At 37.8% G+C, this 16,969-nt stretch overlaps 1 protein-coding gene across 1 annotated transcript in view; it reads right to left on the reverse strand.

Moving 5' to 3' along the window:
• The window catches only part of HECW2 (HECT, C2 and WW domain containing E3 ubiquitin protein ligase 2), a 397,221-nt gene that overhangs the window by 51,953 nt on the left and 328,299 nt on the right, over nucleotides 1-16,969 (reverse strand). The window contains exons 17-19 of the mRNA XM_011952069.1: nucleotides 14,613-14,691; nucleotides 5,139-5,270; nucleotides 1,310-1,419 (exon numbers count right to left, since the gene is read on the reverse strand). Coding sequence (XP_011807459.1) covers nucleotides 1,310-1,419; nucleotides 5,139-5,270; nucleotides 14,613-14,691 — 321 coding nt within the window. The remainder of the gene's footprint in view (nucleotides 1-1,309; nucleotides 1,420-5,138; nucleotides 5,271-14,612; nucleotides 14,692-16,969) is intronic.

The following is a 16,969-nucleotide window of genomic DNA, read 5'->3' on the forward strand; positions in this document are numbered from 1 at the left end:
TGAGGCCCTCAACAGAAGTCAAGCAAATGCTGGCACCATGCTTGCACAGTCTGCAAAACCATAAGCCAATGAAACCTCTTTTCTTTACAAATTACCCAGCCTCAGGTTTTCCTTATACTTACACAAGAATGGCCCAACACATTACCCTCTTTACTAGAATGCCCTTCTTTCTTTGGTCCACCTGGTAAACTCCTATTCATCATCCTTCAAGAATCCATTTCATACTTCCCCAAATACCCCATCCCCAGCCCTGAAAGAATAATTGCTCCCACAGCTGTGTTCTCATACATTTCTTCATTACAGGACTAACTACAGAGCTTCACAGAGTCATTTGTTGACTCACTGCCACACCACGAATTCTTCAAAGGAAGAAACTGTATTATTCATCTCTGTAGTCCTAGAGTCTAATTCAGTGCTTGGATCATGGTTGGATGCTCCATAAATCTGTGTTAAATGAACAAATAAATAGATCTTTTCCTGTTTGCAGTACCCAATCAGGCTGCAGCTTCATTATCATTGCAGTATGTGAAAACACATGTTATATATACCAAAGAACATAGAGCAGCTTAGTGACACATATGGAGTTTGCATTTCTACTGAAATAGTTTTCAATTCTGATAGCTGTTAAAGTGTGAACAATGCATTGCCTGTAATAAGGACCTATATACAGCTGATATTCTGTCACCATCATGACTGCCTTCATTTTCAAAGCTTATTTGACAAGCTGCATTTTCTACCATTTGCTCATCCACCCATTCATCCACCCACTCACTCACTCATTCATGCCTATCTCTTTCAAAAAGAGATTGAATGTACACATTTCAGTTTACCTATCAACATGTTCTATTTGCCAATCCATCTCTGTTCTATCTAATGCAATTAATGAATACTGTAGGAAAGAATGTCCAAGTCTATTGAACTGAATAATTTCAATTCCATATTATTTCTTGAGAGTGGAGACTTTATTTTCATTGTATATCAAAAAAGTTCTCTTCACTAGAACTTTCTGAAGTCAAAAAGCAACCTAATATTTTGTGTCCTGATATTGTATGACATAACATCATGAAAAGTAAATTCTATATCTGAGTATGTCATACCACTAATCCTCCTATTCATTATCTCTTTGTCAAAATGAATCCTCATGGAAATAAGCCACTCTTAAGAGACAGGAAATGCACACATGTATCTATGCTAACACCAAAGATGTACCTGAAGTGTTCCCTTCCTGTCCTGTCTTTAGGGAGGAGAGAACATCTGGCTTGAAGGTTCACTCCTCAGAGAATTCACTGCGAGCAGCAGGTGGACTCACCTGGTGAGTTCTGAGGAGATGACACGGGAGAGCCACGTGGGGACTGACAGTAGCTGGGGTAGAGTAAGGCATGTGGAGGCACATATGACATTATCTCTTCTTCAAATAAGCTGGGGAAAGACAAGAAGCAAAATGGGTACTTCAGCCAAAGTAGTGCTGAAAAGCCTAAATCCCAACGGGGTAGAATATTCCATCCAAGATCCGGTTTACATCCCAAAGAGAGCACCTACCCCCTTTCTCTTGCAGGTAATTCTCGGGACAAAATGGCTGGCTGTGGTACTTTTTGTGAACCCTGTGGCTATTTGACTGTGTTCCTACCAACTTTGGATAACGTGATTTTATTTTACTATTTCAATATATAAGTTTGAGTGTACATGTTTGTTTGAAAATCATATTTGGGTTTTCAGATTTGGAAACAGGATTCCAACACAAAATAGAAAATGTTTATTGAGAACTCATCATAAATACACAAAGTGTGTTATATATCCTCATTCCAATAAATAAACAATAGGGTCTCAGCCTTCCAAGGGCTTAGGATTTAACTGGATAATTAAAAGCAGAATAAAACAAAACACCTCCTAAATAACTACAATCACAAAATAATTAGCTCCCTTGTTTACCCTGGCTACTATTTTTCAAACGTGAGGATTTGGATCTAGACCATTTAATTGTCTTCTTTCTTCTCCATATTGAAATGTCTGTTTATGATATTCTCCTAAAAGAGAGTAACCAGAGACCTGAGCTCTATTCAGCTGCACAAGACAGTGTCAATTTGTACTCCAACAAATTTGTAGAAACTGCAATGCCACTAAGCCCAGACAATACGAGAGTTCTTATGTATCATTAGGTATTTCAGACTTTTGGACTTTTACAAATCTAATAGTGTGAAATGGTATCTCATGATTTGAAACTACACTTATAATTACTAGCATCTTTCCATGGGTTTATTGGCTATTCACACTTCCATTTCTATGCCTTTTCATATCCTTTATACATTTTTCTATTGGGTTCTCTTCTTTTAAAGGCCTTCTTTATGTATCCACAATCTGGTTTTCTTTCTTTCTTTTTTTTTCTGAGACAGAGTCTAGCTCTGTTGCAAGGCTGGAGTGCAGTGGCGTGATGTTGGCTCACTGCAACCTCCGCTTCCTGGGTTCAAGTGATTCTCCTGCCTCAGCCTCTCAAGTAGCTGGGACTACAGGTGTGAACCACCATGCTCAGCTAAAATATATATATATATATATATATGCATGTAAAGTTATTTTCCAATAACTTTTTATTCTAGGACATTATTCATGTCCTAGGGCAATACTATCTCTACATTGCAGCTTACTGATAATCAAGTCAATTTGTAACAGGAGTGATTTTCCTTTTTAAGAAATTAGACAAAACATTAAAATAGACACAAAGGTTTCCATTATGTAAGTGACAAGTACGCTGACTGAAGTTTGTAGTCACTAATTCAAATCATTCCAATTTCAAAGTAAAATAAAAAATAAAGGGCTGGGCGCTGTGGCTCACACCCATAATCCTAGCACTTTGGGAGGTCGAGGCGGGCAGATGGTCTGAGCTCAGGAGTTCGTGACCAGCCCGGGCAACACGGTGAAACCCCATCTTTATTAAAATACAAAAACTTAGCCAGGCGTGGTGGCATGCACCTGTAGTCCTAGCTACTCGAGAGGCTGAGGCAGGAGAATTGCTTGAACTCGGGAGGTGGAGGTTGCAGTGAGATGAGATCTCACCACTGCACTTCAGCCTGGGCAACAGAGTGAGACTCCATCTCAAATAAATAAATAAATATATAAAAAATAAAGAATTGAGGACATGAATAAAACCCCCAATTTTTCAATAATCACTAATTACATTACTTATTAAGCATGTCCATACAATACATTGTGTTGTTTACTATTATTAAAATAATAAACACATGTGATCACCCACATGAAAAGTCTAGAATTTAATGACATCATTTGTATGCAATAATTATAGAACTATTATATGTAAGAACATTTCTCACACTTCTCCAAAGGCCCATTAGTTTTAGAGAACCTGCTTATTTTCCCAAAGAGGGGAAAATGCAGCCTTGCTCTTTATGTATGAATGAGTTCTGAATTATTTGAATTCAAATACATTTTAATTCTACTACATAACACATAGAAACTCATACAAACTGTGTTATCAAAATACAAATATTCTAAGCTATAGTATAATAAATTTAAGACTATACCATCTAAATGTTATTTAACTATAGATAGGTGAGTGATAATTATGACTTCTTTTTTTACTAATTCCAAAAGCAGAATTCTTAGTTTTTAAAGAAAAAAACCTTAGTTTTCTATAATGAAGAAAAAGAGCATATCCTGGCCAGAATTCTGTTAACAGAAAGTTAAACTATTTTATCACCAACCAAACCATGATAGAAACATCACACTCTAATATTAATTGACCAGTAGTCTTCCTGACCACCTAGCATACTATATGCAGATTTCAGAACTGGCTCAATACCACAGGAGAGAGGCCACCCACTAGGTTGAGAAGCTACTCCCACCATAGATCCTATTCAGAGTCAACAGAAGTGAAGTATTATAGAAAGTGAGTACATCCCTTTGAATTATGCTTTGACTACACATAAAGAAAAATAACGTGGCTCATGCCTGTAATCCCAGCACTTTGGGAGGCTGAGGCAGGCGGATGACGAGGTTAGGAGGTGGAGACCATCCTGGCTAACACGGTGAAACCCCGTCTCTACTAAAAATACAAAAAATTAGCTGGGCGTGGTGGCGGGCGCCTGTAGTCCCAGCTACTTAGGAGGCTGAGGCAGGAGAATGGTGTGAACCCGGGAGGTGGAGCTTGCAGTGAGCTGAGATTGGGCCACTGCACTCCAACCTGGGTGACACAGTGAGATTCCGCCTCAAAAAAAAAGAAAAGAAAAATAACTTTCTGACAACAATCACGTGGGCAGTCAGAAATATGGCAACAAATAGGGCAACTATGGAATGGAGAATTAGAAATGGTCAGGGTCAAGATCATCATGAATACTTGAATGAGGTTATTAGCACTCAGAGATAAACAGAACCTTGCCTGAAAGGCTCAGTATGATGTTCCCTTTAATTCTGTGGAGGTTACAGGAATGAGCGTCCCAACCACTGGGTAGAGCAAAGCATTATTTTACTTTGGCTTGCCTACATTTGAGGGATAATACAAAAAAATGAGAAAGTCTTTTGAAAACTTGCCAATTTCCTTTCTAAACTACTCTAAAATTTAAAACCAAAGCTGAACCATGGAGGGGTAAAAAAACAAAAAACAAAAAACAATTGGTCAGTTTTATGAAGGGCTATCAAGTTGGCAGTGAGTAGTACGGACCAAATGTCAACTTTCTGATCTGATTTCCCAAACGTACACTCTCAAAACCACAAGGTAAATAAATAATGTCTTGAGTCAGCAAAAGGGGACAAAACATATTTTGAGAAAAACATTTGAAAGAATATATAAACAGAAGGGGTAAACACTGAGGGGTAAATGGTGGATGGCTTATTCAGATACCCTTCTGTTCCATTCTGTGAGTGGCAGATTCTATTCATTACAACCTTTCCCTTTTCCAATACCATCTCCCTTGCAAGCAGGGTAAAAAGAAAATTAAACAGATCTCAGTGTAACAAATGCAACCTGAAGTGAATGATCACTCAATCAGTGCCCTAAATCTTCAACGTATTTCCACAAGTCTAAAGAATAAGAATAATTTAAGAATATTGGCATATTATTTTCCACAATATTCCATGATATCTGACGACAGGAGACCGTCTGCTTCAAGAGTGAGTGTTAACGTACGTACCTCAGCAACATAACAAGGTCTGCATCGCTTGAAAGGCGCACCAATCCTGGAGTCCCTTCAGTTCGGATAAATTGGATCTTCTCCCTATTCAAGAAAAGAAATAGCACAAAATGTATATGGTAGACCTTTAGGCTATAACTCAGTAGTAAAGAGCATTTTTTATAATAGTCATGACGTTTTTTTGGTACCTATCATGTGGCAGCTATTGTGTGATACCCTTGGAATATACATCCAAGAGAGACATGGTCTTTGCCTTCAACGGGGGGATCTTGTAAGCATCAGCACCTCCCAGTTCTAATGTTGTGGAGAGAAAGATTCTTTCACTGGCTTCCTCATTTTCCTGCCCAACTACTACTATAAATAGTATACCATTCAACCAATAAAATCAGTGTCTGCTTTGAGTTAAAGCTGACTGCGGACCTGAATCTCAGCGATAGTCTTAGGCTGATCCCCTGCTGTTCCAAAAAAGGATTGTGTTGGGAGAGTCATCTATTTTCCTGAGGCCATACTGTTAAGTTACATGTGATGAGCTCATTCCTAATTGGAAGCAGATAGTATCTATGCATTATATATTCAGTGTAAAAGCATATGCCTTTTTTAAATAAAGAAAACACTGAAATACTTTGCTACAACAGTTGGTGAAATAGATTGTGTGCATACCTGTGCAAACGTATATATGCCTATATATATCAAACACAACAAGGTGAGTTATTTCTACCATTATTTTCTTACAGACAAATGTGATAACACCAGCTTTTTTTCTTTTTGTTTGATGAGTCATCATCACGTCACTATTTTCAATCTGTTAAATGAATACAATTGTAATGATTTTTTTCCTAGTTGCTTTCTTCCCTTATTTACATCGTGCTATTTTAAAGCACACCATATTAACTTTTATAAGGTGAAGAAAAAAATAAAAACACAAACTATGGTACTAAAATTATTCTATTTCATTGGAATATAGAGGATAATGCAAATACGCAATTTTATTCTGAGCGCTATGGACAATATATTCTGATTCCTGTACCACAAAGTAAAATATCAATCACTGATACAAGTATTTATTTAGATTTAGTTCTTATCTACAAAGTAACTTGTTTTTCCATTTGATATTTGCACAAAGTTGCACTGATTTTTTTGTTTGTTTGTTTTGAGACAGGGCCTTACTCAGTCGCCCAGGCTGGAGTGCAGTGATGTGATCTTGGCTCACTGCAACCTCTGCCTCCTGGGTTCAAACGATTCTTCTGCCTCAGACATTTGAGTAGCTGGGATTATAGGCATGAGTCACCACGCCCAGCTAAGTTTTGTATTTTTGGTGAAGATGGGGTTTTTCCATGTTCACTATGCTGGCCTCAAACTCCTGGCCTCATGTGATCTGCCTGCCTTGACCTCTCAAATGCTGGGATCACAGGCATGAGCCACCATGCCTAGCTAAGTTCCACTGATCTTTGTATTTCCAAATTTCAAAGATTTTTTCTTAAGATTACTTGCTGACTTGAAGGCCCTGAGGTGGAAGGCGAGGTTTCATGTTCACATGAAAAATTCCCTAATGCACAGAAAAGTCAGTGGATTTGCCCTTAGCCACACAGCTTACGAGGTATGACAAACAGAGTTCAGTCCTTGGTTTCTTCTGGCTAGATCCATTTTATATGATAGATGAAGCAGCTAATCTTTAGTATTTGCCAAATGTTTATTTCTGTACTTTATTGCCAGCAGCTAACTACTTTTTTTTTTTTTAAGACTATTAGAAATTAGTGGCAGGCATGTACGTAAAGGAGTTGCTCAGAAGGCCAGCCTCTCTCTGCTTAAGGTTATTTCAGTGAAGGCTTGAACCAGGCGGAACATTTTCCCTCAAGTGTTGGAATCATGTACATCTGAGACACGTGATGGAAACCCAGGCCCATTTTGTGAATGGTTTTTCTGATAAGAGATGTAAATGTTGGCTAATAAAAGCTAAATCAGAGAAAAGTTATCTTGAAGAAAAATGAATAGTAACTTAACCAAAGAACTACTCTTATAAGGGTCAGTAACACTATGCTTTGATCTTGAAGAATCAAAAGCTATCTCCCACAAATATGTGGCTTATCTCTTTTGTCTATCAACACAGTGAATCCAGGCAAATAGAACAAGACAAAAAACAAACAGGCTGAGCACTCTCCCCTCCTTCCTTAACTGGAGCTACACAGAAGGAGTTGAGTGATGGTAGATATCAGGCCCTGGACTGCGGCTTGTAAGTTTCCTGTGAATAAGAAAAACATCATCGCTTCTTGAGTCACGAGGATGATAGGGTGAGAAAAAGAAAGGACAAAGGCACCAGAGGAAGTATGCCAACTGGGAAACTTTTCATCACTTTCCAGATGTAAACTAGCAGGCTGTGAAGGCAACAGGTCTGATTTTTCAGGTGAGAATATATGAGAGGTAGGCTGAGACCAGTTTTCTACCAGGCCAGCTAATTTATCACAATGACAAGCTATGGGTCATATTCTTCCAGGAACCAGACACTGGAACATGCCGTCTGATGTACATCACACCACTAAGTACTTTCTTACGTTGATACTGATTCATTCTTTCCGTGAACATTTTCTGTGTGCCTACTGTGTGCCAGTCATGGTACCACACACTGGGAATCCAATAGGGAGTGAGAGAAAGTCCCTTTTCAAGGAGCTTACAGTGCAGTGGAAGAAAGTCAAAAGGCAATTCTCATTTGATGTCAAAATATTTAAATTCTTCTGTTCACTTAATTGAACCATGGTTAGGCTTTACACCTGCTCCTGGTCTAAACAGTTCTTTATTAAGTCCTTTCACGTAGAAACAAAGAAGGCATTAGTTTACTGCCTATAAAGAGAGCAGATCAAGGCTGAGGAAGACACAGAAGTTAGCAGACGTCCCGGAAATGTCACCAATCTTTTCTGAGAAAAACAAAGGAACTGCTTCTTGGTTACCAGGTATTTGCCCAATATGCTATAGACCAGTGATTCTCAAACTGGCATCCTTGGTCTACCAGAAATTTGCATACATAAGCTCAAGCTCTGCAAGAATTTTTAAATGTTGTGTCTTCACTTTGATGATCAAAGCACATGAAACAATATAATAATATTTTAGATGAGATGGATGACATTTATGACTGAATCTTGCCATATGACTTTGGGTCCCATGCTTGTATTTATAGGGCACTTGGTGCAAAGTGATCAGAGATGAGCTTTTAAAGAGATGGTGAACACACCTGGAAGCCCTTAGGCTGGCAGGGCCTTGATGTTCAATATGATAATAACACCAGTCCCCACCTGCCACTTACGCACACTTCGCTTACCAATTAGAAAAACCTTTTCTTCTACAGTATTAACTTGCATCATGAAAACGATCAAGGGAGGTTAGGTAATGTATATGTAAATTACCATAGGCTAAAGAGAAAACAAAAGAGATGGATTTAAAAAGAAAATTATGCATTCATGCTAAATAATGCATAAAAGATACCCTGGCTTATTCTAAGAACAAAAGCTCTGCAATAGTTTGCAAATAGAAAAGTGGTGGTAGAATCTACTCATCCCAGGGCACATTCAATGATATGTTTTATCCTCCAGTATTGTATTTTGGGTTACATTATTAAATGAATTGGCTTATCAAACCAATGAATCAGTAGATAAAAATAAGCTTTTTGTTAAGAAGGAAAAACAATGACTGTGATAATTCCAAGGCGGCACATGCTAGGCCAGAGATGCAAAATCAAAAGAATCAAGTCAAACACAAGCACAGAAAAGCACAAATATGTCTTTCCACCGATAACGGTCTCAACATCGGTGATCTGGCTTCTGAAAAACAAAATATCCTCACATTAATAGCATTAATTCAAATGTTACTGATTTTTTTCTAGTTTTTAACTTTATTTGTATGTCTTTTGGTTTTGTAGTTTATAAAAGCTATAAGCTTTTATTATACATATTTTATATTTGTACACATTTAAGTTTAAAATAAAAGCGATTAATGTCAACATTATAGGTCTGCAATATTTCTTTTTCCTTTTAGAGTGGAAAATAACAGATGTGACTCCTACAAATTTTCATGAGTCCACGCAGCATTTGGAATAACATAACAAGTTTGAGAAATGTTGTTAAAGACAACTGATCATGACTAGAGGAATATTTGAAGATTACTTTAACATATTTATTCAAGTTTATTAATGTATACAGTTAGAAGGAATCTGTGGCAGTCCTCTCTGTTGCCTAGCCTAGAGTGCAGTGGTACAATCATGGCTCACTACAGCTTCAAACTCCTGGGCTCAAGTGATCCTCTTGCCTCAGTCTCCTGAGTAGGTGGGACTACAGGTATGTACCACCACACCCGGCTAATTTTTAAACATTTTTGTAGAGACAGGGTCTTGCTATGTTGTCTGGGCTGGTCTTGAACTCCTGGCCTCAAGTGATCCTCCTGCCTCAGCCTCCCAAACTGCTGGGATTATAGGAGTGAGCTACTTACTGCATTAGCCTGGCTTCTTCCTTAACAAATAAATTCAATTTAACCCTAGTGGTATATAATGAAGATAAAGGTTATACTAATACAAAATTGTCATTTGGTCCTCTCTACATGGGTACATTTATCTCTCTGTGCCCCTTAGAGTTCATTCTAGCACTTTTATGGGTGCACCTTCTGATTTGGCTAGTGAGGTACAACTTAAATTCCTTTTGAAATACAAGTTTCTTGAGGGCAAAAGCCCTTTCTCCTTTATCTTTCTTTTGAGATGGAGTCTCACTGTGTCACCCAGGCTGGAGTGAAGAGACTCAATCTCGACTCACTGCAACCTCTGCCTCCCGAATTCAAGTGATTCTCCTGCCTCAGCCTCCAGTGTAGTTAGGATTACAGGAATGCACCACCCCATCTGGCTAATTTTTGTATTTTTAGGGGAAACGAGGTTTCATATGTTGGCCAGGTGAACTCCTGACCTCAAGTGATCCGCCCACCTCGGCCTCCCAAAGTGGCTGGGATTACAGGCGTGAGCTATGGTGCCCAGCTGTTCCTCCTTTATCTTTGTGTTCCCCAAGTACCAAACACTTTTCTGTCTACCTGATAAGTGCTTAGTAAAATACAAACCAGGGACATGATTAATTTAGGCCAAAATAACGTATGTGGCTCCTAACAATTTCCCCTAAGAATCCACCTGGTGTTTGGAATAAACAATCTATTTTTTTTTTTTTTTTTTGCTGTGGCAGAGAAATAGAAAAAGAATTGGAAAGCTGATGTCCAATTATTTACTAAAACAGAATCTACTGGAGAGAAACGTAAAGGCAGGTAAAAAGGCAATCTCTTAACATGAAAACTCACAACGTAAAACGAGAATCTAAACCATACAGTGACAAGCTCAGGAAAAAGTCTCCAGCTATTGCTGTCTCTCAGACTCTCACAATATGTGTAACCACTTCCTCCTCTGCACGGAATCACCCCAGAAGATCAACTCTACTAGATCATTTGAGGACAATGAACAAAGTCTCAAGACTGAATTCCCACAGAAAACATTCTCATGAAACCACCCAACATTTTGGTGAAGTCAAAGAAGGGCACGTGTTTGGAGACAACCAGAAGACCGATGCTCAAAACCACAAAACTCTGGATTGCCAACTCTGCACATCCTGGTTCCTCTAGATATAGTTCAGTGGCACATTCACAAATACATGTTTTCAAAAACTGCCCTGAGGCAGTTCTAGAGAATGCTTTGACTTCCCTAATGAAAGTCAGAAAATCATCTTGAAAAACATGATTGAACCACTTATTAGCAAAAAACCACAATGCTTTGGAGAAACATCCAGTGGATGAATGTATGTGTAATTTGGGGAATCCTTCAAAGTTACATCAAAGAACAATGTTTATCGGAAAATAATTTAACAAATTGGTATAATGGTATAATGTCAAGAAAGGAAGACCAGCACTGATCATTCACACTCATTATCACAGTCACAGGGCACTGTCTGACTTGACAGATACAGTCAAGCAGTTGAAAGGTTATGGGAATTTAAGTCCATTATGGTCATATGATTCTTATGGACCCAGAGATGTGAAATTAATTAGCCACATGCGTAGGGACAAAGTTTGTCATAAATACATATAAGTTTTCTGCATGCTAAGAGAGAGTTATTTAACTGTTTCCTCATGTTAAAAGAAACATAATTATAGAATGCAAATGAAATACTTAGCCTGGAGCCTATTATATAGGAAGCACTCAATAATTTTAAACTATTGAGTATATTATTAGATAGGCTCCATAATTATTTATTCCTTTTTCAACAGACAGTATGATCTATTGAAAATAAAGCCAGACTAGATTTCTGTTGACCCACTCCTTTTTCTGTTTGTAATCAACTTGCCAACGTATTATTAACATATTATTAACATAGAAGGGATGCTTATTTTGTTTGCTTTGTAAGAAATGCTTCTGATTCAGTAACTGGGCAATTTATTTAAATATAAGTAAAAAGCAGATTTTATTAAAAACTACTTTGTGCTATCATAAATAATTCATTGTTGTCTATGATTTAGAAGTGGATTTATTATTCTTTTGGGTTGGGGAAGGCACTGAGACTGGTTTCAGCACTGATATTTTGCTTTGGTCCACAGAGAGTCCAAATTTAATGACTAAAAGAAAATGACATTTTACTGAATTGTTTTCTTCATAAATATAACAGAATGTAGGAAAAATCAACAGTAAAACAGATATACCTAAAACATGATTATTCCTCATGTCAGAAAATCATCTTGAAAAACATGATTGAACCACTTATTAGCAAAAAACCACAATGCTTTGGAGAAACATCCAGTGGATGAATGTATGTGTAATTTGGGGAATCCTTCAAAGTTACATCAAAGAACAATGTTTATCGGAAAATAATTTAACAAATATCTGAGTGTGATACTGTGAAAAGAACCTAAACTAATTTTGGCCATTGGAGTTCCTGTTTTGGGCCTTTTAAATTTTAGGCGATTGACTGTCCAGTTGTCTTAAAGTTGACATTAATAGTTAAGAGATTCCATGCATCAAAAACGTGAAAATTAGATATATACATGATATATAATTCAAAAGCATATGTAGATCTATAAATTAGCACATCCATTCAAATAAAACATGACTAGCACTTATTTCTTTTGCAGAAGTCATAGAACAGGTGACAGGTTCTAAGAATCTGTGTTCCTTACTGCCCTGAAGAACAAAGTCTCTAATCTCTTATTAGGCCTACAATATAATTAGCTGCTTGGAAAGATACTTTAGTATACCTTTGGATGGCTTCTAAAACGTTATCTTAATGATATTGCCATGATATTTTGGCCCTCAGTAATTTCTGGCTAAATCTCGAGCCAGAAGGCTCAGTCCTCAGTCCAGGCATGGAGCAGTCAAGGCTGGTTTTATTGCATAAATGTAAAAGATTTTAGAGTAAAGCTCGCTGTAGGAAACAGTGTGAGATCACCACTAAAAAGCCCACCTATAAACAAATTAATAGTTGAATTAAAGATGGCCAGGAACAGTGGCTCACGCCTATAATTCCAACACTTTGGGAGGCCCAGGTAGGCAGATCACTTGAGGCCAGGAGTTCAAGACCAGCCTGGCCAACATGGTGAAACCCCATCTCTACTGAAAATATAAAAATTAGCTGGGCGTGGTAGTGCATTGCTGTAGTTCTGGCTACTCAGGAGGGTGAAGTACAAAATTGCTTGAACCTGGGAGGCAGATGTTGCAGTGAGCCGAGATTGTGCCCACAGCACTCCAGCCTGGGCGACAGAGCGAGACTTAGTCCGCTCCCCACCCCCAAAAGGAAGAGCGATCCTAGATCCTAGCTGCATTTAAATTATATCCACAGAATCACATGGTTCCATTTATATGTATGATCAATTTCAGGAATAGTGGTTTTTAGAATTAGAGTAAGTTTAGGGGCAAATTACTTTAAACTGAGTCCTTCTGATAGAACAAGGAAGTGAAGGGCAGACTACTAATATAATATTGATTTAAATTTACTATATGCTTACTATGCTTACACAGTACCAAATGCTTTATACATATATTATTTCATTTAATCTTCAAAAAGACGCTGGAAGTTAGAATTTCCAATCCCCATTTTACAGATGAGGATGACAACTTGGAGGATTGTTTAATGTCTCATTCAAAGTCAGCTGGTGGGTTAATTGCAGAGCCAGAATTCAAACTTAGGTCTTTCTGACTCCAAACCTGAACAAAATCTTAAGCTATTCTCAACGACCTTCTAAGAGCCATTACTGCTGCTCTCCCAGTGAGACAGAGTCTACTATTAGGACTTCTCAATGACCATTACTATGTGGTGTCAATAAATTATTTTAATCAGGTGTCCAGGAGCAATGGCTCATGGTATTGAATGGCAACAAATTACCAGTGTTATCCCAGCACTTTGGGAGGCTGAAGCAGGAGGATCTCTTAAGCCCAGGTATTCAAAATGAACCTGCACAACATAGCAAGGCTCCATCTCTATAAGAAAAAATAAAATAAACATAAAACAATTAGCGGGGCAAGGTGGTGTGCTCCTGTAGTCCTAGCTACTTGGGAGGCTAAGGCAGGAGGACGGCTTGAGCCCAGGAGGTTGATGCTGCAGTCAACTGTGATGGTGACACTATACTGTAGCCTGGGCAACAGAGTGAGATCCCCTGTCTCAAAAGAAAAAAAAAAGGTATCTTTAAAAATTCAATAATTATCCCTATGTAAATTGTCTGTAGGAAAATAATAGTCTCAGTCCAGATTTGCTATTATTTAAGTTTGGTACAGCAAAGATCAGAAGTTTGCTATGTTGGTCCAGACATCTGAGTGATAAGTAAACAAGTCAGGAGAAGACTAAGGGACAGAGCTAGGCAGATTTTAACAGGAAAATGCATATGGATCAACAGAAGTAAAGTCATGCTATTTTCACCCAAGTAGTTCAGATGTTAACCAAGACTAACATTTCCAGTCTAATATTACATGTAGAAAAATTCATTTGCCACAAAGCTGGAAAAGAAATAGGTTAGCAATTTTGAACGCTAGGGTTTATCTTATGAAAGACAACTTTTGAAACTTTAACTTTTTATTACCTAAAATTCTGTATTGTTTAATAAATTTCAAAATGGGCAATTATTTTTAAAATAAAAAAAATTAAGAGTAAAGTTAAACTCTAACAAAACCCCAGGGCTCTTCAAATAGGATAATGAAAGGAAATAGAAGGTTCAAGTCTGCATTTGCCTTTAGTCTGGTGAATCCTGAAACACATACCCATTTGCCTTTTGTGGTTCAGAATTTATTGACTCCCAAGTTACTGATTTCCTAATAACATAAAATAGGGAATGATCTAATCTACCCAGAATGAAAAAATTATCACAGATCATGTCCTCATGGCAAGGGGAGTTATATAGGAAGCACTCAAGGAGGAAACAGCCTGCTGCCAAAAATAATCACTGGTGCCTGGGGAGAGCTGGACTAGCAGGGAACAGATTTACTGATTGGACCTAATAATCATATTAGAGGGGAAATTCTCAACTCTTAACTCAGGTTCATAGCCTTTCTCATTACACAGTGCTGTACAAACAACAATACTAAAAATTTTATTGAACTTTTAAATATGCATTACATTCACCTATGACATATTGTTAAAGGTTGTTTTCTAATGAATATATCTGTATTCATATAAAATGTTAGAACTTTTTTTCAGCTTTTATTTTAATGTCATAGCATACAAACATCTTCTTTCAGTGAGAACCAGTAGTAGCATATAATAATCCAATGGGGACACTACCCATTTTACAGATGTGGGACTAACTTTTGGAAGCTCATTTTTCTGACAGGAGAAATAAACATCTCCTGAGGTTTGTTTAAAAAAAAAACAAACAAAAAAAAGGACAGCAACTTAGTACCATTCACATTTACATGATAAACGAATTTATAGGGAGCAGTGATTTAAACACAGCAGTTGAAAGTAAAAGCCATATCACAATGCATGGAAAACCATAGTCACATAGACAGGAAGACACACCAGTGAAGTCTCAGGGAAGAGAAAACTACACATAGATGCAAACTAAATGAATTGCCTGCTATCCTCTGGTTTAGGAGGAATCACAAGCAAACAAGGAAAACACAAAGTAAAGAGGTATACCTATTTCAATCTCTTAAGGGCTACCACTTTTACCATGATATTGTGGGAAGAATAAGAAGGAATATTTATCGTAAGTGGTGTGCCACAGATGAGAAAGAACATATACAAAGCTATGTTGGTACTGGGAATCCTTGCTCCAGGTATGAATATAAGGTCCACAGCGAACTCTGACACATAGATTGCTCAGTGGCTCCATTCCATGCATAAATCTGTTATCAAAAATATCACTGAAATAGGAGATTAAAGAAACTCAGCTGATTTCCCACCCCTGTGTTTGTGGGAATGCTCCTCAACAATATAAAACAGAATGTTCTCTTAGCTATACAAACTTCCCCTTTACAATGTTATGATAAGCAAAATATTTAACTCCCAAAAACTTGACAGAAAATGAAAGTGCAGTGTGACACACACTCTGGATAGGAGGAGTGGCATTATCTCATTGATTTAAGTTCCCCCTTCCTTTTACTTATCATGACGGCATCTGCTTTCCACGGTCACATTCTGTAAAGATGGAAATATATTTAATAGCCTATCAAATAAATGCATAAAAATAGATTACCATGTGAATCCTATGTTAGAAGAAAGATTATGCTTAACTGAGGACCTTAGATGCCGCTAAAAAAAAAAAATCTTCAACAATCTTTAGGAGATTAGAGACTTTTCAGACTCTAGAAAGCAAAAAGAAAACAAAACAAAACTTGAAGCTACCAACTTGGGCCTGCAGCTTTTCCCTCTGTTAGGATCTGTTAAGATTCTGTCAAATCATTATAGAATAATGACAAATGCCCTGTCCTGGTAGATTAGATCACCTAATCTCTCTGATAGTGGAGATTTAAAGATATGTTAATTCGTATTACATACTAATGTGAAGTGCAGAGAAAAAGTGAAAAACTTCTTGAGTTTCCTCTTTTTTGTGGGGGATGGGGTGCACTTAGAAGAACAGATATTAACGAGTGGCGTGTGTTGGTTGGAAGTGGTAGAAGAGAGAGGAAATAGAGTTCTCTTTATTTTGTGATTAGCAAAAGAGGAAGAATTTTGTTTGTTTGTTTTGCTTTGAGGTCTAGGATTGCTAACATTTCTAATTAGACCACTGAGGAGCTCGTTTCTGCAATTTTTTAAAACTAAAACTTCTTACACAAGATTCTCTAGGGGAATGTGGATTACTGAGTGGATGCCATAATAAACAAACATACAAAATCTTCACTTGTATAATTATTATAATTTTTCTGTGGTTAAGAACAGCATGCTTATGTTGGGGAAAGCACTAAGAGGTGAGTCAAATGTTATTAACCATGTGAAACCAGGTGAAACTGGGATTTTTATATACTCAATGTTTATAGTATAATACTTGAAATGTTGTGTAGCTTTAGCCTTTACAAACTGTAGAAGGTAGTGACAACTTTAAAGACAAGAGACCAAGGTCAGGCACAGTGACTCACGCCTGTAATCCCAGCACTTTGGGAGGCCCAGGCAGGCGGATCACTTGAGGCCAGGCATTCAATACCAGCCTGACCAACATGGTGAAATCCTGTCTCTATTAAAAATACAAAAATTAGCCGGGTGTTGCGGCGGGCACCTGTCATCCCAGCTACTCGGGAGGCTGAGACAGGAGAATCGCTTGAACCCGGGAGGCGGAGGTTGCAGTGAGCCGAGATCACACCACTGCACTCCAGCCTGGGCAATAAGAGTGGGACTCCGTCTCAA

Source organism: Colobus angolensis, unplaced genomic scaffold (genome assembly GCF_000951035.1).
Source record: "Colobus angolensis palliatus isolate OR3802 unplaced genomic scaffold, Cang.pa_1.0 Scaffold330, whole genome shotgun sequence".
Classification (NCBI taxonomy): domain Eukaryota; kingdom Metazoa; phylum Chordata; class Mammalia; order Primates; family Cercopithecidae; genus Colobus; species Colobus angolensis.